The sequence below is a fragment of the Periplaneta americana genome, chromosome 5 (genome assembly GCF_040183065.1).
Source record: "Periplaneta americana isolate PAMFEO1 chromosome 5, P.americana_PAMFEO1_priV1, whole genome shotgun sequence".
Classification (NCBI taxonomy): domain Eukaryota; kingdom Metazoa; phylum Arthropoda; class Insecta; order Blattodea; family Blattidae; genus Periplaneta; species Periplaneta americana.
In genome coordinates, this window is record NC_091121.1 from 85,810,744 (window position 1) to 85,838,030 (window position 27,287).

Consider the following 27,287-nt stretch of genomic DNA (forward strand, 5'->3'; position numbering starts at 1 on the left):
TATGCAGGTGCTTGGCCAAACAATCATGGCCTGTTGCCAATCTAAATGAAGCTACAGACGATTTTCGTGGTAAATCGGGAATTAACTGTGGATTTTGATGCAGAGAGTTCCATTTTTCCCCTTGAGATTGTGTTATCAAATTTTGTTTGTTGAAATCTAAGACAAAGTTTACAAGACAATAACATCGACATGTTTCTGGGAGAAATTTTAGAAAATGTAAGGCATACAATCATATAAGAATGGGGTTATCACTTTAAGATTTTAAAGTTAAAATAAGTTTGGGTAAGATTTTATATTCAGAAATCCGACTATTGGCACTTTCCTTTATGGCATTAAGGTTGCTGTGTAGTCAGAATATTCTGTATAATGTCAATCTATAGTACTCATTCAAGTTTAATAATCTCCGTTAAATACTGTAAAACTGATAATTTCTTGTTTATTTAAGAAAAGAATTACAGCTTATTCTAATTCTATAAATTAAAAGAATTGCATAAATCTTTGAAGATTCTAGCAGATTTCGGTGTTATATATGGAACTTGAATTTTATACGGCACAAATATTTAAAACGTGGAATAACATACCTCCAAAGATTTCTCCACCTTTGTAATATACTCTTCTATTTCATTGTATTTGTTTTTCTTCTCAAGGTATTCTTGACAAACATTTTCGATAGATCCAGTTTGGGACTCCACACTTGCCATATATGTCTTACAATCATTCAACTCTTTCTGAATTGTTTTTGGAGATCTGTAATAAGCATTAACCATACCATTATAAAATTTCACAACTTTCTTAAGTGAAAGTCGATTTTAAATTTGACTGTGTAAGAACTGAGGAAGTTGGGAAACATTTAATCATAAAAAAGACCACAAAATATAAGGCATGATGTAAAACCATTTAGGCTAGAATGAATCAGTATAACTTGTCTGACCTGCTTTTCGGCAGCTCTTAAGTACTCCTATTTCCATAAGAACAAACATGAATGATTGGTGTTAAAGATGCTTTGTAACATAATATACATTGAAAGATGATATGTCTAGGTAATATAATATGTATGTGGGATAAAAACTTAAGATATGCACGTGATGCATAATCCATCTATTTGGAGTCGCTTGATGTCAATGATTTATTTCTCATTTTTAAATGGATGATCTGAAATGTTAGCTGTTTGGTTTTTACACTAAAAAGTGAGAAAGAAATATTGGGTTCATTCCAGTAACAGTTCACGAGATAGTTTATGATTCTTCATAATTCTGTTAGTATGATGAATGGGTAGTAGTTACATGAGGATTCTCTGAGTTAAGAAATTTTAATGGACAATTACGAAAATGTGTCACTTCTGGTTACACGGAAAATGGGCCAACTGCAATTCGAGAGTATTTTACGAAATATTTTGTAACAGAAGGTGATATGACTTGGCAATATTTGCATAATTTTTGCTTAAAATAGCTGTATAAACGGAAATATGTTTGTATTACAGCCAGTGCTTTCCTGGATTTGTTTTGTAAATTTTTCCTACATATATAATTAGCAAAATTATAATTCTTTTTAAAGAAACTTACCAATATGATTTCACTTCTCCCACTCCCAACTGTCAATGTCATTCTCGATATATGGAATTTTCCCTTTTTTTACTTCATTTGCATAATCAGGATCACTCTTTATCATACAATACAGGAAAATTTTGAATTCTGGTAATAAATTTATCATTATCAAAAACACTGACCATGCTGAGAAGTGTATCAGACACATATGCACGCACACATACACAAAGGAATACAACTGAATGATACTGTAGATCTCGTATTGTGTAGTTTGTGCAAATGAGATTCTCAAGATACACAAAATCAGTATTGCAATACTATACATCACAAATATCGCCATTTGGACGCTTCTATTTGTGTTTATGTAAAGATGTTTTATTTAACGACTCTCGCAACTGCCAAGGTTATATCATCGCAGGTGTGCCGGAATTTTGTCCCGCAGTATTTCTTTTACATGCCAGTAAATCTACTGATATGAGCCTGTCACATTTAAGCACACTTAAATTTGCTTAAATGCCATTGACCAGGATCGAACACACAACCTCGTGTATATGTAAATTCTGAATTTATTGTACATGTATCATCGTGTGAAAGAGCTCTTATTGTGAACTGAAGGGTTGAGAATGATATAGTCCAAAGCCACACTTTTAACAAAAAATATTTTTTTGTGGAAGTTCATTTCTTACACATATGGGGAAGCTACTATTAAAAATTATAAAAATTACTCAACAAATGACGTAAATATATGCTTAAGAAATTTTAATGCCGCACCTAATAGCTTTGGACTCTAAACCTTTAACACGCTCTCCCGTAAAATTTTGTCTGTGTGGCTTAGGACTGTATCATTCTCACTCCTTCAATTGTCCAAAACAGACTATAAGCAGTAATTCAGCTTTTGTGTTGAATATTGTTAATCTTCAGAAAACTATATAGTGAATTCATTCTTAATCTCCATGCAGTAATTAAGAACAAAGGCTAACAGATGTTATATCAACACGTGACACTGCACATCTGCATAATGCAAGGGACACCTATGAAAGCAAATGAAATGGGAAGTTTTACAGCATCTGTTATACAATTCAAAATTATCAGAAGCTTTATTGCTATAACATATACTGAAAATGAATATATTTCCGCGAAAATATCGAAATAATTTCCTTGCAGTATCACAGCAGTTCCTCTATATTTTGTATAATCAATTTGGTTTGGGTGGCGAAGAGAAGACGAACATAAAACATGGAAGAATGTATTACAACAATAAAAAAAATAGTGGAAAAAGAATAACCTAGCAAATAAAAATCATTATGGTCAACAAAACAACAATGATTATTTCTGTAGATGTCCCTGGTGGTACAAGATTAATAAAGAAGCAAAAGCTACAGAAATATATAGATCTCAAAATAGAAATACAATGCATGTGCAACATATAGGTTATTATAGCAATTGCATTATTACTGGTGGTCTACTAAATGTTACAGAAAGGCTTGCTGAACATCTTTCTTCCATTCCTGTACCAGCGGACTTACAAAGCATTAAAGAAAACAATAACTTATGCACTGCTCACATCATACACTGTCATCCTAAAGGCTCGTCTCCACTATTAAACATTTAACAACAACATGTTAAATATAACATGTATATGGACATTTCAAGTCTCAATTGACTTAACATGTTGACTAAGTATGTTGAAGTTAACACTTTTAACATGTTGGCGTGTTTTCCAGCACATGTCAAGTCAATTCATTTGCTTGTGCAGCATCGGTACAGTTCAGCAAAGTTCGTACAGTTTCCATAGCAACAACTAAGTTTCAATTTTGTGGCATGTATCTTGATCATTTTTATACTATCATTGGTCCTTGGTGTTGGCTGTAAGTTGTTCGAAGTAATGGAATGGACGAAAGACAATACGCTAGAATAAAATTAATGCACTGATGTATGTATGTATTTATTCACACTGCAAATGGGTATATACCCGGTGGCAGTGGTAACTAATTACACTCAATAATGACAATTAATAATAAACACAACTAATAATAATAATAATAATAATAATAATAATAATAATAATAATAATAATGAGCATCCTAAATTAAATGAAGCATGGTCACTTAAAATAACATTTAAAGTAAATCTAATTTGTATCTTAACCCTAAATTCGAACTAAGACCCACTAGTGTGACAGGTTCATACCTGCACAAGTACCTTTCGGCACTACACTTATTTCGCTGTCAACTCACTCACTGCACTGATTCTACCTGATTTCACTGTTCAAATACTTTACACAGCGACTTCACTGACACCAACACACTTCACTTACACAATAGACTTCACTGACAACACACTTCCTCACTGATACAACACTTCAAATAACAAAATATCAATTACACCCTTTAAGTAGTGTGTATAATATACTACCGTCTATCAGTAAAGTCCTTAAGCCTATTTTTAAATACATTTTTTGTTATTGGTAAAGCTTTTAGTAAATCTGCAGGTAAAGCATTCCAGTCCCTGACAGTACGATTGAGAAAAGAAAACTTTCCAGTGTCCGTCCTCTGTCTTCTTTCCCTCAATTTATATAAGTGGTCGTTCCTTGAAGAGCAATTTGGCGGCTGCAACCTATTTTTTATTTCTCTCCAGGCAGGCTCACCTCTGTATGTTTTGAACATTGCGCATAATCGAATTCGCGTTCTCCGGTCCGTGAGTGTGTCCCATTTTAATGGTGAATTATTACGACAACACTTGAGAGCCCGTTTTTGAATCTTTTCCAGTAAGGATCCCAACATGCAGCACCATATTCCATTACTGGACGAACTAGTGATTTATATGCAATCTCTTTGGATTTATCAAAGCCTTTCCTTAGTACCCTCATCACAAAGTGTAACGCCCTCCATGCCTTTCCCGCTGTGTCAGTAACATGTTCCCCCCAGCTGCTAAATGTTATTCCTAGGTATTTGCATTTGTTAACTTCCGGAATGGTTTCACCCCCTAACATATACGATGCGATTATTTTATTTCTTTTTCTTGTAAAGCTAATGGCTTTGCTCTTTACAGAATTTATTTTCATTTTGTTGGCCATTGCCCAATCGTTTATTCTATTGAGGTAATTCTGAAGAAGAGTAGTATCTTCATGACTTTTTATTTCTCTATATACGATACAGTCATCCGCGAATAATCGAACCCTGGACAAGATGTTAACTGGCAGATCATTTACAAAAGGCAGATCATTTACAAAGGCCTTGTTTGTAGGATGTGTCTGCAAAAGAATACAGGGACAAAACAAAGAAGGCCGACTGTTTTAGAGAACTGGAATTATTATTTAATTGTTCTCGAGAATACAATAGAGAATTTTCGCACTCTCGTCATATGTTAAACGTTAATGTTATGTTGACGTCAGTAATGGTCGTATTTGGTGATGTATGTTAACGTTCATAAAACTTCGGAAAGAATAATTATTCGATATTACCCGCTCCTTTAACATCGTATCATGTCGTAGGTCCTATGATAGTCAATCAATCGCGCTGTAATTTTTTTAAGATGAAATGACTGCTCTTAAATTGTGTCTTTCTTTGATGTAACACGAAGTATTTTTGCAGCACTGTATTCAAATCGTGTTCTGACATTCTCAGCAAGTTTTTGAATCCAAATCAATCTTCAACTTTAAGCTCGTTCAGAATGTCTTCTGCATAGTGTCTTTTACCAAGATATTGCCACACCCACATTCTCATTTTCTTCCTTTTCAAGGCCTTGTAACAAGCAATAGAGGCAATTATAAAAGCCAAATCATCATCTGAGTCCATTGTCCAAGGTTTGAAAATAAGACATTATCTACATTAAAATCTCATAAGCCATTTCTGGTGAACTATGCAAAGAACGTCAAGTTTAACATGTTTAACAGTGCGGACAAAGTGTTAAATGAAATTAGCATTAACATGTTCAATCAACATGTTGGGATGTTAACAGTAAACAATTTAACATTTAACTTCTTGTTGTTAAATGTTTAACAGTAGAAACGAGCCTTAAGAATTTAATTCAATATTGGTTACTGTCACTTTCCCAGCTTAGAATAATGTATTGGAGGGAGGACGGGAGAGAAGCTTTATCCAATTGTCTCATTTGACAAGTTGTAGTCACATGGCCTGCTAGTGTATTCACATCTGTTGATGAGTTGTGGTACTGGCTGCAAGCTTAATACAGTAGCGTGCAAATTAATCCAAACAACGTAATTACTTATGCAAAAACACTCAAACGGGATAAAAAAAAAAGGATCTAAGACATACCACAGTAATCTCTGTGGCCTCCCTTGTTCCTAATAACAGCTCTGAGACGATTTGGCATGGATTCCACTAATTTCCCACAAATATTCATTTCTTCATCGCGAAACCATACACCAATGAGGGCAGAAATCATCTTCTCCTTTGTAGAACAATCCATTTTGTGCATTCTTCTTTTGCAAATTGACCAGAAGTTCTCAATGGGGTTGATGTCGGGTGAGTTGCCTGGCCAGGGGAGTACCTGAATATTCTTCTTGTTGAAGAATTCTGTAGTTTTTCGAGACGTATGGCATGGTGTCAGGTCTTGTTGGAACACACCTCTGCCATCCGGAAATGATTTTTGCAGCTGGGGTACGATTCTGGTTTCCAATAAGTGAATATATTTGTCAGAATTCATCATTCCCTTGATAGGTATTAATGCTCCAGGCCCTTCATGTGTAAAACAACCCCAAAACATTACTTTAGGGGGGTATTTGTTGGAGATGAGCTGCTGTTACTTTTTCGGATCCTTTCCGTACGTAAGAAACATGGTGGCCGTGGACCTCGAAATGAGACTCATCAGAAAAAAGTACATTCTTCCAGTCATTCACTGTCCAGTGTTGATGTCATTTTGCCCACATTAAGCGTTTTTTGCACATAACAGGGGTTAGCAGTTGTTTCTTCATAAGCTTACGAGCCCTTCGTGCAGCTTCCAAAAGCCTACGCCGCACTGTTGTGACGTGAATATTCGCCCCAGTGGTAGCCATTAACTCGCGGGTTAAGTCGACAGCAGTTAGTCTAGGATTTACTTTACTTTTCCTGACAATTAAACGATCATCTGCAGGTGAAGTCTTCCTTTTCCGGCCACAGTTTCCTTTTTTCTGGGGTGTGATGGATCGAATTAACAGTAGCCAAACCGATGTGACATTCTGCAGCAATTTGCCTCTGTGTCATAGAAGAATGCTCTGCTAATGTTATAATTTTAGACCGTTTTCGTGGAGTTGTATCCATTTGTGAAGACGACAGAATGTACACAGGATTGCAGTATTAAGTCTTCAACACAACTGAAATGCTTATAAGTACAAAACAACAGGCAAAATGTCACATATTATAAAAAAAATAATAACGACAGACCTTCAACAATGGAATTACACGTACTACAGATGTCAATTAAAGTGGTATGAGCAGCTGTGAGGCCAACAATGACAGAAAATGTCGTGTTCGGATTAATTGGCACGCTACTGTATATGCTTGCGGTACAGTTCCTAGTCAACAGATGTCTTTCACCTACAGTTCAATAATACCACTAAAAAAATGAATTGCATTTCCCACATGAAAACATTGCTCTGAATGAGAGCTTGATTCATAAACATGCTCTTGTATGTGTAATGCAATTGGTGTACATGTGCCTATTTCAGGATAAACATCTAAAAAATTTGAGAGTTTCAGTTCAGGTTCTGTAACCAGATCAAAATCTACACAAGTAAAGACAATGTGAATTCTTCCACTCCAGACACTGTGAATATTGTCATATTGCGAAAGGTCACACAATATTTTTAAATGATCAATTCACATTCCCAGATTTATTTCAGAGAATAAATAACAGACAGATAAATGAAGTAGGAACATTGCAAAGGACTCAATGGTGCTCCGGTTTGCAGGAAGTTCTTGGGTTCATTTCTATGAAAACAGGCGCAACTATTTTACAAGTTTTTGTGCAGCAGAGAAGTGAAAGAAAAAGAGTAGGATAATCCACTAATCAGTTAACACAATAACAAATAATTGGGATTCTACTGTAGTGCTATACACATTATTTTATGGCTTTATTTGTGTGCAAAACTGACAATATTTCTGCTGAGTACTACAAAAAGTGCAAATACAAAGTTTCCCTCACTATATAGGTTTACTGTTACCGGATAAATGTCTTTAAGACATAAATTAAAAAAAAACTGTTGTTCTAAGATATCAAAATTATACCATCACTTTCATCAGCAACAGAAGTTCCGGTCTAAAAAACAGAGTGCACACAACAGTACAAATCAATTCTTTTTTCATAACCACTCTCCAACATGCTGTGCAAGTAGAGTGAATAACCATAAAGGAAGCATACTATACATAAAGACACAGAAAGCAGTTCTATATACAACCAATATTATTGGATATTTTATGGAGAGTGAAAAAATACTCGTGAACTTATTGCATAAAACCCATGTAAAATGCAGAAGTAGTATGTAAGATAAATTCTAATGAAGTACATTATTAATAAGACCAACCTGTTTGTGTCAATTCGAGGACAGATTTTAGTGGCATCTGCCACAGCCTTATCAGCAATTTTCTGCTGCTCACGGAGCTTCTTCTCTAGCAAGGCTATACTGCGACCTGCTTCATCACACTGTTCTTCTCGGGACTTCTTTTTTGACAAAATTGCTCTCAGCTGACTTTTTATTTTCTCGATTTGCTCCTGGAATATACCAGAACTTATCAGAATAAATTTATTAACCATGAAGTAATAGAACCGAATGTATATAATATGATGGTTACACTTAAATACCGATCAATATTCACGTAAGGGCTTAATGTTTCAAAACTCTGTGAAGATTTTCATAAATTTTCATTACCTCTTACCATCACACTACCATAGTTAAAAAGTAAATATTTGTATCACGACAGAACAACAATTATGATAATGTTGGTAATAACAATGAAGACAACTGCATCAGTAAAACATTTCGTGCATTCATTATCGAGAGAGTGAGGGAGGTAGACAGAGAGAGTGAGAGACACGAACACATACAACCACACATGCAACATTTCTTACATCATAAGGAAAGATAGTCGTGTGCTCTCCCTGTTAACACGTAACTAAAGACTTGAAGAAGACATGAAAGAACCTTAATGCTACACTTTTATAAACCCACATTTTAAAGCAGTCCAATATAGTGAGCATCTGAATGCATGTGAAAGAATCAACAGCTATATATGGATCGGTGTCGGTTAGAGTTCCCGGGTAGCTCAGTGGTAGAGCATTGGTACGTTAAACCAAAGGTCCCGGGTTCGATATCCGGCTCCGGAACAATTTTTCCCTCGAAATTATTCAAATCAACTTTACAGGAAGTTATACCTGAAATCTTGATTTGCATAATACACGTCACTGTTCGTTAACAGAAAACCACAATTTAAGTCACACGAAGTTAATGTGCACTCGAAGTTGGTTGCTTGATGGTTGTCAGCCCACTTTGAGGTCTGTGGATATAGAGGGAAAAATTGGATCGGTGTGGGTTAGAGTTCCCAGGTAGCTCAGTGGTAGAGCGTTGGTACGTTAAACCAAAGGTCCCGGGTTCGATACCCGGCTCCGGAACAATTTTTCCCTCGAAATTATTCAAATCAACTTTACAGGAAGTTATACCTGAAATCTTGATTCGCATAATACACGTCACTGTTCGTTAAGAGAAAACCACAATTTAAGTCACACGGAGTTAGTGTGCACTCGAAGTTGGTTGCTTGATGGTTGTCAGCCCACTTTGAGGTCTGTGGATATAGAGGGAAAAATTGGATCGGTGTGGGTTAGAGTTCCCAGGTAGCTCAGTGGTAGAGCGTTGGTACGTTAAACCAAAGGTCCCGGGTTCGATACCCGGCTCCGGAACAATTTTTCCCTCGAAATTATTCAGCTATATAGTAAACTATTACTGTATGTGCCTAGACATATTAAATTAAATTATATATGTATCTATTTAGTCAATATATATATATATATATATATATATATATACTATGTCCACTTTGCATTTGTACAATGGACAATATGGACTCTTAAAGTTATATTGGGACACGCATTAGAGAACTTAATCTCATATCATGAAATAGTCAAACAATGTACAAAATATAACACATTTTCCAGAAATATGTTCTTCATTCATTCATCTTATATAAAGTATTGCAATGCTACAAAAAATAGATACCGTATATACTTGCGAAATTTTCCTGCTTTTTTTTTTTTTTTTTTAATTTTGGAGAGAAAATTCGGGAGGGGGGGAGGATGATTATGCGATGACTATAAAAAATATCAGGGGTAAACTGATCATAAATAACATCAAACAAATAGTGTACTGTTGAAAATCTAATGTAATAAGCTTAAATAATTTTAGTACTAAATAACTATAATCAGTGACAATTTCGGTAATTAATTAAGCGGATTATTAAAGTTTTGCGATTTTTTTCGTCCTATATGCTGTATCTTGGTTATATTGCCGGGATCTTGTGACCGACTTCAGACTCATTCCTGCCAACTTTCTCCCAATAGTTGAGTTTAACGACACTGACGCTGTGACAGAGTAACACTGTAGCCTATGCACAACGATACCTAACCGTATTCTGACTGACTAACCAAAAATCAACAGATGCGAGGGTAACGGAGATTGCAGATACCATTAGGCTTTTGTAGAAGGGGATGGTTTTGACCTTGAGTTTTCCACGAATTCCATTGTGCTGTAATTGAAACCTTCATAAGGATGTCCAAAGTTATAACAGAAAAATTGTAGGCTTAGGTAATCCATATTGTATCAGAGAGGGAAATTGTATGAGAAAAATATTTTTTAAAACTATAGGCTATATGAAAAATCTTGGGGGTGAAATTACGTGAGAGGGGGAAATTATACGAGTAAATATGGTATTTAAATTTTGATGAAATGCATGTTTTCGATATTCCTGATACGGAGACTCTGGATCCAGCAACTTTTAAACTGGACGGATTGGATCCAGCAACTTTTAAACTGGACGGATTGTATTTATTTATTTGATGTTATTTTTATGACCAATATATTCTCGATAGGCGGCCGGGTAGCTCAGTTGGTAGAGCAGCTGGCTACGGACTGGAAGGTCCGGGGTTCGATCCCAGGTGGTGACACGATTTTTTCTCGTTGCCAAACTTTCAGAACGGCCCCAAGGTTCACTCAGCCTTCTATAAAATTGAGTACCGGGTCTTTCCCGGGGGTAAAAGGCGGTCAGAGCGTGGTGCCGACCACATCACCTCATTCTAGTGCCGAAGTCATGGAAAGCATGGGGCTCTACCTCCATGCCCCCCAAGTGCCTTCATGGCATGTTACGGGGATACCTTTTTACCTTTTATATATTCTCGATATTTTTAGTCGTGTAAGTTCCCCTTTTCTCAATCTTTTTAGAAAGAAAATGGGAAGCACTATATTTACTTATTTATCAAATGGCAGCAGCTGACAATAACGCCATTTTTCCTCTGGCTTCCCAGTAAAAGCTGACAGTGAACAGTGTATATGATAATAGTGCTTCTTATTTCTCACCAAGAGAAGCCTATTTTAATATAAAATAAAATCCACACACAATTCTCTATTTCTATGATATGTATAAAATGTATTAGATGGAATGTATGATATTTTTGTTTCGCAAAGTCCCAAATAACATGACATTTTGCATTCATTTGTAGCAGTCCCTTCCAAAACTTCCTGGTTTCACTGTATATACTTCCCGTAAAGTGAAGAAAACAAAAAGGTTAATCAATTCTCATTTAAAATCTTATAAAAATATTTTTAAAATACTAACAATTACTAATTCAATCATATTAAATACAAATAAAAAATAATTCAATAAATGCCATGAAATACTTAAATAAAATAAAACTATCAAACCTCCAATATACTAAAAATTTCTTTACCTAAATCTATTTCCATGATCATGCTTTTATAGCAGCAGCAGCAGTAATAATAATAATAATAATAATAATAATAATAATAATAATAATAATAATTATTATTATTATTATTATTATTATTATTAGTATTATCGTCATCATCTTCCTTGCCGTGTTAGGCCATGTGGCCTGTTATAGTCTCAGTCAAGCTTATAAGTTGCTTTTGAATTATGTGAGTATTCATTCGTTGTATATGCTGCATCCATTTTAATCTGTAATCCTGAATGTATTCTAATAATGGTGCATATGTAATTCATCCAAAATTTCCGAGTTCCTTTTATGATCTAGAAGTTTTTCGCATATATCTCATTTCTGAGTTCTGAGGCTGTGAGTTGTCTTTCATCTGATTTATTAATTGTTCAGGCTTCACTTACATACACGAGGGCTATTCATAAAGTAACTTCCGTTTTTATATAGAGTGCGTAACAACAGAAACAGTGGTGCCGCTCTTATGTGTATTATTATTATTATTATTATTATTATTATTATTATTATTATTGTGTGTGTATATCAAATGCCAACCCACTTTACTTACATGATTCGGGGTCCGCAAATTGCAGACAGAGGGCAGGACTATGACCCATTTTCAAGTTTTTTTTTATTTATTTATTTATTTAATAATAACATATACATAAAAACGTTACATTAAAATACCCCGAAAGAGCAAAGCTCGTGTTCAGGGACAGTTCCGTTACATAGATACACATACTTTGTAGACAAAATACTTAAGAAAAAAGCTCACATAAAGATTGTAATAAAATTAGTACATAATAATACTAATAATAACTGAGTGAAAAAAGAGACGATGTTTAGATTGATGGATTAATATTAAATTATTATTAGTAGTATAATTAGTGCAGGTCATGTTGACATAGTAACCAAGATAAAATAGAAAAATACACTTAGGATAGAAATAAACTTGTTTTACAATACATGGTACATAATATATATACAGGGAAGTCTGTCATATAAATTTTTTAATTCTGGATCTGAAAATTTCATTGCTTAAAGTAGTCAATTCTGGATGAAATTTTATTATCGAATTATATAGCTGTGGACCATAATTTGTACTGTGTAGTAAAGCAGCAGATGTGAAATATTTAGGTTCAACTAATTTAAGAATTTCATTTCGTCTCGTATTATGAGTATGTGGCTGAGCTACAAATTTCGTTCTATTTTTATGATAGAATTTCATTAAAGAGTATTTATAAATTTGGTCAATTCTAAAAACATTCAATTCAGAATGGATCAAATTTGTTGGATAATCCAGTCGCCTTTTCAAACAAATTTTGATTATACGTTTTTGCAACATAATTAGTGGAAAAAGAGCAGTTTTTGTAATGCCTCCCCATCCAATTATACCATATTGGATAACAGATTCAACTAGAGCCAAATAAACCAAACGTAATACATGAGTAGGCAAGTAATGGCGAAGGTTTACAAATTTGTAAATTGTTTTACGTATCCTGTTACATAAAAAGGTGATTTGTCTATCCCATTTCAAGTGCTGATCAACAATAATTCCCAGGTATTTCACATCTACACATTCTTTCAGGCAATGGCATTTACAGGTTGTAGAGAGTTTACAAAATGAGTTGTGGATTATTAATTTTAAATGAGAAAGTGATTTCAATTTGTTCAATCCAGAGACTGTTAAAGAAAATGGCACCAAAGTAGTTTTAGTTATATTTAGAGATAGCAAATTTGCATCAAGCCAGTTTTTGATCAAATTTATACCTACATTGGCATGTTTATAAGTGTCCTCCCAAGTTAAACCACTGAAAATCACCACCGTATCATCAGCGTAAGAATAACAGGAGCCATTTTGTACTTTCAAATCAATGTTTAATAAATCATTAATATATATTAAAAACAGAATAGGACCTAAAATTGTTCCCTGAGGGACACCTATATCAATATTTACATTTTCACTGATATTATCATCAATTTTGGTTACCTGAGTTCTTTTGTTTAAGTATGATTGAAATAACTTATGCGCAATACCCCTGACTCCTATATCAAATAATTTGTCCAGAAGTAAACGATGGTTCACCGTGTCAAAAGCTTTCCTTAAATCTAAGAAAATCCCTAAACATTTAGAACCGTTATCCAACTCCTGCATAATTTTACCAGTGACTTCAATAATTGCGTCATCCGTAGATAATTTATTTCTGAAGCCATACTGATGTTTGGAGAGAATTTCATTTTTCTCTAAGTAATTTACTAATCTGTTTTTTAAACATTTTTCTAATATCTTTGAGAAGCTAGAGAGCAAGGATATAGGTCTATAGTTATTCAGACTTTTTCTTTCCCCTGACTTATGGACCGGTACAACTACAGCATTTTTCAGAGATTCTGGGAAAACTCCTTGGGTGAGACATAGATTGAATACATAAACAAGCGGTTTTAACATATGTTTAATGATAATATTTAATGTGTTATTTGTAATTTTGTCGATTCCCGGTGAGACATTATTTTTTAAGGATTTAACAATATTATAAATTTCTTCTTCAGTTACTGGTGATAAAAACATGGAGGAAGATGCGTGCTTATTATGGCCACTGCAATAATTTTCCGTGTTAAATGCCGATTTGTTGATGTTCGATGCAATGCTATGTCCTACTTTTGAGAAATATTTATTAAATTCATTAGCTATGTCTTTTTTGTTTTTAAATATTTCTCCCTCTTCATTTAAAATCTCTGATATGATACTATTTTGGTTCACATTTACGTCTGTGGCTTCATTAATAGTTTGCCAAAATTTCCTAGGATTATTTCGATACTTCTGAAATTAAGATTGATAATACTGAGTTTTCATATTTCTTATAATAAGAGTTAAGGTATTTCTGTATTTTTTGTAATAATTTATTAGATTTATATTATCAGGTTCTTTTCTAATATTTCTGACTAATTTGTCTCTTATACGGATTGACTTAATGATACCTGTGGTGATCCAGGGTTTTATTTTTCTTAATTTAGAAGATACTTTAAAGTAAGATACATCTGTGCTTATGTCTATATAATTAGATATTAAATTTTGGAATACTTGAAAGCATAATTCAGCATTTTCACAGTTAAGCACGGAATCCCAATTTTCTTTTTCTATAAGCGAAATTGGCTTATTGTAATTTATGTTTCTTTTTATATGGAGAGGATACTGAGATGTATTAGGCCCGGTTGCAGAAACGCAAATCAAATCAGTCCCTGATCGCCAGTCAGTTGATGTCTGATTTATTTGATTGTTCATTGCGTTGCACAAACGTGAATCCCCAATCAACTTGTCTCAATTTACTAATTGCTGATTTGGGAAAGAAATACATTTGACAACAGCGCTATTTAGCAACCACAGCCAATTTGATGCTCTTTAAAAGTCGCGAAACGAATGCATCAAGTGGGCGGTGACTAGTAAAACAAGTGAATGTTTTGCTGGTTTGTTGCTTTTTGTAGAAAGGAAACAGGCGGATTCTGTTTGTATATAGACTACAATATAGTGAAAAAAAATGAAGCAAACAAAAAAGAAAGACGTTAGGGGGCTTCTGTTGTGCGATTTACTAGGGGAGTCGACAACAAATTGGAATATGCATAGCCTGCATAACCTAAAATAATTCCATTTCCCATCTCTCTGTTTACAAATGGAGCTCGTAACCTACTCATTAAAAATATTGTGTTTTCATGTGTAGAACCCTGCCAACGGGCTACAACATTCCAGAATTTCAATGATGGCGTAGACTACATATTGCCTGTATATTCACAGAAAAGAAACCTTTTCTATTTCGATAAAGTTCGGCATCATTTCAACCAGGTGATTGGACGGGGATGTGAGCAGTCTATACAACCAATATTAGGCTACTCTTGGAAATCCTGACATGGCTGAAAATTCTCTCTGGATTTCAAATCGTTCCCTGTTTGAAGTTTGGGAATTTATGAGACCCTGCCATAACAAAGCAATTTCATACGTAACATTCCTAACTACTCGGCAAATAGTTGATTTGTGGAACTTGGTTCATAGGAGAAAGTGAAAGGTTTCGATTTGTCTGTCTGCATATATTTGTTTCAATTTTTGAAAGTAACAAAACACACGAATTCTTACTTAACCTAAATCTTTGCTCAAATTCTCTGTCATTATACATAAAGACAATTCATGTCTATCACGGAAACGCCTTCTTCTTAATATTTTTTTCATTCTAAAATTTCTTCATCAGAAGAATCCATTATGTCGAAAACAATATTGTTACGTTATAACTATTTACTATATACATTACAGTAACTGCATTACAACAGAACAACATAAATAGCCTACTTGATCAATGATCAGTGACTTAACCAGCAAAAATCTGTTGATCAAATCTGATGGAAGACTGATCTCCGATCAAACACTGATTGTTCTTTCTGCAACAGAAATAGAACTGATGGCCAATCAAACCCTCCTTGATTGCCAATCATATTTTGATCGGTGTTTCTGCAACCAGGCCTTAGAGTTTTTAATTCCAATTTCGAATAATGCAATAACTGCATAGTGGTCGGTAATAGCACTACACAAAACAGCAGGTACAAATTTCCAGTTACTCTTTGTTTTAAAAAATATGTGATCAAGGCAAGACTTAGAATCAGGCCGAGTGATAGAGTGATAGAGTTACACACCTCTTTGGCAGACCAGACTATGCATGATGTGTATCTGTGTGGAAAAGTTATGTCGTGTACTAGGGTAAGTGTAAGTGTTCGTGTAAGTATAGTGTAGGGAATGGGTGAGAATGATGATGAGCAAGGGAGAAGGGGAAACCTGGTACCGGCATGTAGCTTACTTCTAATGAATAGCACAAAGGACACTGCCAAGCTTAATGTCCCTGTCCGATAGATGAATCACTATCAACAGTGACATATGCCTTCCCTTCATATGCACTGTGAATAGATTTGGGATTTAACCCAGGCATATTGGTGCACAATTTTACATGAAAATTTCTGACACCAACAGAAATTGGACCCGGGCTGGCTAGTCTGGAGGCAGACATGCTACCACACAGCTAACTTGGTGGACTTATTGTTGTTGTTGTTGTTGTTGTTATTATTATTATTTTAATAATAATATCATATATAAGTGCAACAATTTTCAATGAAATATATATACAATTTTTTTTCAACCGTTTCAGTCTACACAGTTACTATCTCGACAACATCAGGCTGCAAATCTTAGAGAGACTCCTTTGCTATAATACATAACCATTTATATTCTTAAAAATTAAAATGAAATAACTTATTGAAAGTGATAGCCACAGACTCGAAGTTAAATAAACAAAACAAAAAATTATTATACTAAGAGGCATTAAAAATTATTAGCATACATAAATTAAAATATTATCTTGTTTAGATTGAACAGTAAACTGTATCTTCATGGCAACCCTTAAATTGAATTAGCATGCACTATTGTTCCAGCACTGAAAGCAGCTGACACAGATATAATATTTCATAATTGTGATGGCATGAATACATATGAGGATTATATACATACCAAAAGGGGCCGCTCTTCTTCTTGAATAGATTTCACATTTTCACGAAGAGTGGCTGATTTCCTTTCTGCTTCTTCTACTCGCTTCTTCAACTCATCACATTCTCTCTGTAGTCCATTCTCTTCACTTTTTACTTGATCAAGTTTGTTCCTGAACTCGTTCAATTCATCAGTCTGCCAGCAAAGACAGTTCCTAATTAAACTTACAAGGTAACATGGTAGCATGATCACATTCCAATTTATTAACTAGAAATTGGCCCACTTACTTGAATCCAAGTTTTAGACAGTTTAATGAGATTACAGTCAAAGTAAAATCAATTCACTCAGAAAATAAGCCTAAGTCTTCAAGTGCCCTGAATCACTTTTATCACTCAACCAGTTCAAAATATGGGTCGTCTCATAAGTAATGGCATTTTGTAAGATTTAAATGATTTTATTTAGTTGTTGTTATCAAATGCTTGGCTCTGGCAATGAAGCCATCAGCCTCTCGCTCTCCAGTATCTCTGTGATAGATCCAGCAGGTAGTGATTTTTTTTTAGTTTGGCAATGCAATTGACAGGACACTATGGTTATTATAGCATAATATGAGCATATTATGTCAGTTGTTAACTGTTAATACTAAGAACATAAAATGGAAGTGATAAAGTTTGAGATTGTAGTCCTTCGCTGGCTGTAATGGTATTTTGCTTCAAATTTCTTGTGCATGTTTGGAATTTTTACTACTACTCTCACAAACTGGATCTCTTAGCTCTCGTAATTTAACTCGCAGATAAATGGAATTTTTATCCACTGACATCATTGTCTTGAAACAACAGAAGAAAATAATGCTCGCTTCTGTATCTCAAGTCACACTGACGCAATTGGCCCTGACTCATACCTTGGCGGAATGCCAAGATCGATAAAGACAGCCATTTTTGCCGTGCTCCCCTTTGCTCCTCAAGCATGTGATTCAACCAGCATACGTATTGTCAAGAAGAGACATTTTCCTCTGTCCAACTGTAAAATAAATCATTAATGTTGTTGTTGTTTTCTAATGCCAGGCGTTTGACAATAAAGTCATTTGACCTCTTGCACTACAATATTTTTCAAAGATATAATCATGACCAGCCACTGAAGCACAGATTTTGAGGTGTTCCGAATCCATTTCTTGGTTTGAGTTGCACAATGGGCAGTTAGGGGACTGATATATTCCAATTCTATGCAGGTGTTTGGCCAAACAATCATGGCCTGTTGCCAATCTAAATGCAGCTACAGACGATTTTCGTGGTAAATCGAGAATTAACTGTGGATTTTGATGCTGAGAGTTCAATTTTTTCCCTTGGGATTGAGTTATCAAATTTTGTTTGTTGAAGTCTAAGTATGTAGATTTAATAAATCTCTTCACAGAGTAATACGTAGATTTAGTAACAGGTCTGTAAGTAGCAGTGCTGCCCTTCTTTGCTAAAGCATCCGCATTCTCATTTCCCAGGATTCCACAATGGGATGGAATCCATTGGAATACAATTCTTTTATTGAATGATATTAATTGAGAGAGCATTTTAGTTATTTCTGCTGTTTGAGATGAAGGTGTGTGTTTAGAGACGATTGATAGAATAGCTGCTTTGGAGTCTGACAATATAACTGCATTCTTAAATTTATTGATGTGGCATAGAAGGTTCCTGAGACATTCACTTAGTGCAATGATTTCACCATCAAAACTTGTTGTTCCATATCCAAGAGATCTATAAACTGAGAAGAGACAGCACATAACACCTGCACCGGCACCTTGTTCTCTGGAGATCAAGGATCCGTCGGTGTATAAATGAAGCCAGTTTTGTGGAGGGTACCTAATATTAATTGTCTCTAAAGACAATTGTTTTATTATTTCAGTGTTTACTTCTGATTTCAGTATTTCTTCTGTTAAATTTAGATTATATTCTATATTTAATAGAGTTAAAGGGTTTGGTTTAATTTGTAAGTTTTCTTTTAAATTCGGGATATTGATTTTCTGTTTTAATTCTTGAACAATGGATGTGAAACTTTTTTGAGTTTTCAATCTACGGAGAGGAATGTATGAATGCCAATTGTTTCCTGGTAATCTGATAAGTTTTTCATATTGAATCAGTGCTTTTTCTTCTATTGTCATTTTGATGCTGTTAATATTAGTGAGGAATCTCATAGAATCTATTGGAGTTGTTTTGATTCCACCAGTAATGAGTCTGAGAGCTTGGTTTTGAACATATTCTATGTCGTTTATGAAAGGTGAAGTAATTAAAATTTCTCCGCACTATGTCAGCACTGGCTGTATAAACATTTTGTATGTAGTGTTCAAAGTATTCCTAGAGCATCCCCATTTCTTTCCTGCCAGTCTTTTTAGAAGGGAGAATCTTTTACGAGCTTTTTCAGAAATGTATTTCAAATGGTTGCTCCATGTTAACTTACTATCGAAAATAACTCCAAGATATTTGGATTCATAAGTCCTAGGGAGGTGTTGGTCGTTGTATTGGATATTGAATTCTCTTTCTTTTTTACAGAGTGAAAATATTTGGTAGTTACTTTTGCTTAAATTGAGTGTCATCAAATTTGATGTACTCCATTCATGTAGTTGATTTAGAGCTTTAAGAGCAGAATTTTGAATTTTGTCTCTATGTCTGTAAGATCCGGAAGTCCACAAAACTGTATCATCTGCAAATAGTGCTGTTTTCATGTTTGATTCCTCTAATAGGGAGGGTAAGTCATTTATATAAATATTGAATAAAGTTGTGCTGAGGACAGCGCCCTGAGGTAGACCTCGGTATGTTTGTCTGTAACTAGAAAGTGAGTTATTGAATTTAGTGTCAATGAATCTTTGACTAAGGAATTCTGATATCCATCTAAACATATTGCTGGAGATACCTAATTTCTGGAGTTTTAGTAATAATTTATTTCTCCAAACAGAGTCATATGCTAACTGAAAGTCAATAAATATTGCCAAGGTATCTTCTTTCTTGTTAAAACTGTCTTTCATTTCTTGGCTGAGGCATATGACTTGTTCATTGGTAGAGTGTAGTTGTCGAAAACCGGCTTGTCTTAGTGATAAAAGATTATGGGATTCTAAATACCAAGTTAATCTGTTGGAGATCATGGACTCCATGGTTTTTGCTATCATGCTTAATAGTGCTATTGGTCGATAACTATTAACATCATGAGCAGGTTTCTCTTTTTTGTGAATTGGTACAATGATTGCTTTTTTCCAAGCTGCAGGAATTGAGGTGTTCCATGATAAATTGAAAATGGATAAAAGCAGAACATAGCAAAACACCAGAAGATATTCAAGATTGGAGGAAGAAGACTGCCATTCTTAAAAAAGCAATCATAACAGCAAAAAAGAACAGTTTCAATAAACTTATTGAAAATATTAATTACAGAACCGATAGCGCTAAAACATATAAATTTCTGAAGAATATTTCCAATACACAGGAAAATACTAGCCAACCTATTATTCATAACAAAACACTAACAGATAGTAGAGATATAGCAAATGCATTTAATAAACACTACTCAAACTCTCACAGATTACATCCCAATATAAAAAAAAACTGACAAATTTATCAAAAGAGAATTACATAAAAATAATAAAAACAATATTACTAGTACAAAACCTGAAATATTTCATCAAAATTTTACTTCCAAAGAATTAACTCTAGCTATACAAAATTTAAAAACCAAGAAATCTCCTGGCCCTGACAACATTCATTCCGAATTTGGGGGAAAAAGCCAAGTCTGTATAAATCATTAATGTACTCTTATAATTTACATGCAGTAAGCATTTAAAATTTTGCACTTTTTGGGACATCCAAAACTCTGTATTCCTTCACACACTCTGAAAGGGACTAAGTTCTACATTAAAAGATAAGATAAGATAAGATAAGATGAGATGAGATGAGATGAGATGAGATGAGATGAGAGGAGATGAGATGAGATGAGAGGAGAGGAGAGGAGAGGAGAGGAGAGGAGAGGAGAGGAGAGGAGAGGGGAGGGGAGGGGAGGAGAGAGGAGAGGAGGGGGGAGGGGGAGGGGAGATGAGGGGAGGAGAGAGGAGAGGAGATGGAGGGGAGGGGAGAGTTGAGGGGAGGGGGGAGGGGAGAGGAGAGGATAGGAGAGGAGAGGAGAGGAGAGGAGGAGAGGAGAAGAAAAATAATAAAAAAAAATAAAATAAAATAAATAAGTAAATAAATAAATAAAAAAGAACTGTTACGACAATTTGAAACAAATTGCCATTATGTGTTGTTTTTTCGAATATAGACCCATTATTATCATTATTTATTAATTTTTTTGTAAATTATTATACGGTATTTCTTTTGTAACATCCCCAGCTTAATTGACTTATAAAGATACTGAATATACCGAATCTGTCCAACAGTTCAGGAAAAATCACTGTGAACGGACAGACAGACAAGACAGCATCCTGAAAAGCATTTTTTGTATCAGGGGCACTGAAAACGATGAACTCATTTTTTCTAACATCACAACACTTTCTCTTTATGCTTTGTACAATGAGGAACTAATTCACATGAAAAATGAAAAAACAGTACATCAGTCTAAAAATAACTAGCAGAAATTGGCTGAATCTTTTTGGATACTGCACTGTGTGCTGAACTTAACATCTACAACATTTCAGACCCTACTATTTTAAAACTTTACTTACTATATTGCTCTAAACAGTCAGCAACTGTAAGCCAAGCTTCGCACAGCAGTAACAAATATAGAGAGGGCAATATTCTAAGCCAACTAATATGTGGAAGTTTGATCAACAGTGAACAGTAAATATATTACAGGAAACAATGGGCGTGGATAAGAGAGAAGGCCGAAGAAAGAAGAATTAAAATGGACGGTAGAAACAATTATAATAATGTTATTAATAATTGGAAGACTGAAATGAATCCAGGTCCGAGAGAAACTAGTGAAAAGATAAGGGAAATGATTAGAGAAGAAATGAAAATAGGATTAACAAAGATCAACTAGGAAACCAAAAAGTTACAAGAATTCAGTCAGTCAACTGCGAACATGAGGATAAGCATAGAAGACAACAGCAAAAAGATTGTGGAGCTACAGCAAATACATAACCAGCTGGAAAAGAAAATAATGTATTTGGAAGATAACCAGAAGAAAAAGAATCTGATAATTTTCGGACTAAGGGAAAACAGAAGAGTATAGAGAAGAAACGTATAATATAGTCTGTGAAGTGTGTTGGGAACTAACCAAAGTAGAAACATACAGACTAGGCAAAGGAAACGTGCTTCGAATACTAGTAAAGTTTCAAAATATAAGGACGAAAGAAGTGATTATGAATAAGTTTAAAAATACTGAAGGAACAAAATTGCGTTTTGAATATGATCTCAGTTACGAAATAAGAAGAAAACTATTGCTGCAATTCCTAAAGCTGCCTGAAGAAAAAGCATTTTGCAATCATGAATACAGACAAATTAAAAACAAATACAGTTTACGATCTCGAATGTGAAAAGTCAGAGTTTTGGACTAAAATTGATCAAAGATAATGATTCAATACAGTGTAAGGACAATAAATGTGACAATATATCTAATATGCACAACACTGCAAGTTACCTAACATAAACTTTCCATTTCACCTCACTGATTTGAGTACTCTTTTTCTTTTTTAAATTATATAATGAGAATTTCTTAAAACTATCAGTTTGCAAGTCGACTCTTACCCTTCACAACTGCCAACATCTCCTTTCATGAACTCATAACATCACAAAACTTCACCAGCATTCCCCTACATTCCTTTCTGTAAAATTACAACGCATTGCATGTTAAATAAATAAATTTATTAATTAATTCGATACTCACCCTTCTCACAGAAAGTACAATGAATAACCATTGCACAACACACTACTGTACTGCCCCAAATAAAGCATGACTCATGACTAACCTGTCCACAGTTCGAGACAGTTCACAACTATGCTGTAACATTATGAAGGGGACTGCCAGTGAAGTGTCGTGAATTCATGGAAGAAACAAACAATTGCGAGGAGGTTGGATTGGTAAGTGGCCAACTTGCGAACTGGTAGTTTTAAAAGATTCTCATTGCACTCTGATCTGGAGTATGGCCACTATGTTAATAATTACTTTATTAACGAGATTCAATTCAATTATTTAATAACAACATAATGAAATAGCTAAGGGAACTCACAAGTGCAGTGAGGCAGTTCGAGTCAGGCATTTCTGTGTCCTTAAGCTCTGTAAGTCTTGATTGTATCTTCAACTTATCAGCATGCAGCATATTTAGTGTATCACGAACACCTTGCAATTCTTTACAATTATTTCGATAGGCTTTCTCAATTGTCGCCAGTTGCTTCTCCACTTCGATGTTCTGTATACTGCATTGCTGAAGTTCTTCTTCAGCAGTCCTGCAAGCATTGACATTTCCATCACCAAAACAGACGCAATTTTTGGCAATGTCTAGCAGCTTTCTGTTTCATGAGCACATTAAATATGCAACCAAATATATATTTAGACAGAGAGAGGAAGAGAGATATACCAGAGCATGATTTCATTCACTAACAAAATGAAAAAGTTGTATACAATTATCAACAGTAATCTCACTAGAGATTTTGATTTATCTAGAGAAAATCAAAACTCGAGTGGGATTTAATTGACTATTACACGATTAGAAGAAAGTATATGAAGATTAGAAGCAACAAAGGACTCCAATACAATAAAATACTGACTTACGAAAATATAACTATCTTCAAATGTATTATTGTACCATCTCTAAATTACAAATATTACGCTAGATGGCAGTAGTTTAACTGTTTTCTTATTATCAGTTGTGCCAACTATGGAATCTTCATTGAACTCTGTGGACGGTTACTAGTCAAGAAGGCTTTTATTAAAAAGTTGCATTCCACTTCAATTATCTGGATCCCAGTAATCAACGTCACTTGACATATGATTTTCAATAAATCTTAGTATTAAACAATCTCTGATACGTGACTATTCATAATATCATATAGCATAAGCTATAACATAACCCAAATAATATAAACAAGTGTTAGAAAAGTTTTAATTAGGGATGATGAAATAAACTAGGAAAGTTTTAATTAACGATGTTGAAATAAAAAATAAACATTAATAATTTTAAAAGGAACAATTATTGAAAGTACGATTTTCAAATTTGAATGTTTTAGTGGTTGGTGGTTCAGTTGATGTTATATTAGACATGTGCGTAAAAGAAGTGGAACTTGTTGATATACATGGTATATTCCTCAACTTATTCAGGATTTCCGAATGGTGCTCTTCATTTATTTGTAAATAGGATTTCAAATAAGATGCATAGCTATGACCAGTGATCTTTATTAATTCTTGTTCTTGAATGCCAATGCGAGTCATATTTGAAAGTGCTGTGCATCGACTGGAGTGGTTTGTAATTTTCTGTTTTTTTTTTTTTTTTTTTTTTTTTGACGTCCAGATCAATGCAGTTTGAAATGTTGGCAAACAAAAAAACAAATGCTAGAGTAGTGATTAAAATAAACAAATGCTAGGGACGCGATAAAATTGTGCGATAAGCAGCCATGACTGGTTGAAAGATGTCCATTCATACCGTTTTATTGGTCAAAAGTAGTATGACGTAGTAAAAGTGTAATAGTCATTATAAGATATCTACTGTGGCTACTTCTAGGTGATGAAAAGGAGGATGAGCAGAAGGAAGAGGATAATGGCAATGATGATACAATACTTCTACTATTTGGAACATGGTAAATTGGAAATCAACACCTTCCTACATTTTAGGGTGCAATATAAAAAGTGATCCATTTGGGAACATGAGAACTGTTGTTTATTTTTCAGTAATCTATGAATACATTCTAGAAGAATTTTGACCACATTAGACATTAATATGACCATCAATGTGTAGACAACACAATTTATATCGTGAAGCTAATTCCTTCCATGTGTAATCTAATATCTCAGGAGTAATGTTGTTCAAAAGCTGATAAAATCTTTGCTTCGAGATTATCTGCATAGACAACATTCTTCACAAACACCAAATAAAGAAATCAGATGGCATCAAATCTAAGAGTTTGGAGGCCATGTAATTGGCACACCACGATACTATCATTTGATGTCAAATGTTATTCAGAAAACCACGAATATTTGCCAAATGAGGTGATAAGTCATCCTGCTAGAGACCATGACAATGTTGTTTTTCTGATGCAAGTGTGGTATGAAAATCAAATGTGATTATTTCTGGAGATCCACATCATGTGATGACTGAACATGTCGCATGCAGTAGGGTAATAGAGTTAGAGTTTCAGGTATTTTCTGACAATGCATTGACAAGTTATGTATAATAAAGCCATCTCTGTGAATGTTCGTCTAAGACCCTTCTTGGGAATTGCTGTTATAACAGTGTCAACAGCAGTTTTGGTTTCGTGAACACGTCTATGGCCATCTGTGTGTCACTTGTTAACGTTAATAGGCCTGCTTTCTTTTTAAGATGTAACACCATAACATCAATGACTTGTAACCTGGCGCTCACCAAACCTACTAGGGTTGCCAACTGTTTTTGAAGAAAATATAGGAGACTAAGTGATCTACAGTATTTCACATAGAAAATTGGCAAATTATTCAATGCAGTTAGCGATACTAAAAAACAACTTTATTCTACAATTAGGTAATTAGTCTTAAATTAAGAGTATTTTGAGACATTTTGCTTCATACAGTAGAACCTCTATTATCTGTAGTAGTAATTAAAGGGATGTACTGTACAGTTAAACGAAAAAATCGGATAATCCATACTCTAAGATTTTCATAAAGCACAATACTTCCTATGTGGTTCAACATCCTAGATAGTGGATCAAAAGTTCACTAATTAAAGTTTCACGACGGATTTTTAAGTGACAAGAAACCTCCTTGTGATGTCTATCTGCAGGAAGAGGTTTGGTGTTTTAGATTTATATACGGTACATTATAAGTGTTATCCGTTTTTTTTCTATTGTGATGCGAGATAAGCCACAGCTTCTCCTTTCCAAAGCTGCTCAATTATTTGCACTTTTTTAAACACTTAGCACGTTTTCTGTTCACACCCTTAGAATACATCTTGCATAGAAGTTGTACAGTATGGCCATTTGAACAGTAGGAAAATGACTGCCTGGTGCACAAGTTTGCATTTATATACAAGTTTTTGGGGTCATTTCTTTGAAAGCAGGCTGTGACTATTTTACAAGTTGGAGAAACACCCCTCTCCCGCAAGTAAATGTTTACCCTGTTGGCAGCTGAAGCATTTCTACTATGTACTGTGTAATGATAAAGACTTGTATTGACCCACTCCAGAAAAAATATATACAGTACTAACAATGTACATTAGTTAATTTTTTCTGCAGCAAAAAAAATAGTTGGATAATCTCCCGATTGGTTAACAGAGTAACAGATAATTGGGGTTCTACTTTATAACAGTTTCAAACAAACTTAAAAATTCTCTACATGAGTAGCAGAAGTTAACTGTGATTTGTGAGTAGCAGAATTTAACTGTGATTTGTGAGTAGCAGAATTTAACTGTGATTTGCAGTTCTGATTTGATTAGATGTGTCGTGCTTCTGTTTTGAACATCTGTTCACTAACTGTTAAAAAGAGAAAGCACTCTTTGCATGAGCTTTGCTACCTGGTTTGCTTAAAACACAACTCACTAGTTTTTTCTCTAAATATGTAACTCTAGCATTGTTTCATTTTAAACTAGTGAGCCTTGAAACTACTTCCAGCAAGTATCACCTTATACAAAAACCGGACATTTCAGTGCATCTCTGGAATAACAGAATCCATCATACAAATCACCTTCAATCACGAAAAAATTAATCATTTAAAATAGGTTTTTACATTACGCAAAAATAAGGGGAAAAAATGCTCGAAGAAAAGAAAAATACGAGAGTAGGGAGACTAAAAAAATTAGGGCTAAATATGAGAGATCATGGGAAATGCAGAAGTGTTGGCAACCCTACACCATACTCACAATGAAAACGTTTAACTGATGTTACCAATGTTGTAACATCATATTGGAACTAAAATAACTTTGTAAGGCACTGGCGTAGCTCGGTTGGATAAGACACTTGCCTGCCGATCTGGAGTTGCATTCAGACGCGAGTTTGTTCCCCGCTGGGACTGATTACCTGGTTGGGTTTTCTCCGAGGTGTGCCCCAACCATAGGGAGAACGTCAGGTAATCTATGGAGAATTCTAGCCTCATCTCGCCAAATATCATCTCACTATCATCCCAGATCACATAATTATAGATTGCTC

The 27,287-nt window shown here is 34.5% G+C and overlaps 1 protein-coding gene across 4 annotated transcripts in view; it reads right to left on the reverse strand.

Moving 5' to 3' along the window:
• LOC138699933 (structural maintenance of chromosomes protein 6-like) overlaps nucleotides 1–27,287 on the reverse strand; it is an 89,641-nt gene that overhangs the window by 15,380 nt on the left and 46,974 nt on the right. For all 4 annotated transcript variants that reach the window (XM_069826139.1, XM_069826138.1, XM_069826136.1 and 1 more), the window contains 4 exons: nucleotides 23,189–23,405; nucleotides 17,020–17,190; nucleotides 8,068–8,255; nucleotides 582–747 (listed from right to left, as the gene is read on the reverse strand). In XM_069826139.1, coding sequence (XP_069682240.1) covers nucleotides 582–747; nucleotides 8,068–8,255; nucleotides 17,020–17,190; nucleotides 23,189–23,405 — 742 coding nt within the window. The remainder of the gene's footprint in view (nucleotides 1–581; nucleotides 748–8,067; nucleotides 8,256–17,019; nucleotides 17,191–23,188; nucleotides 23,406–27,287) is intronic.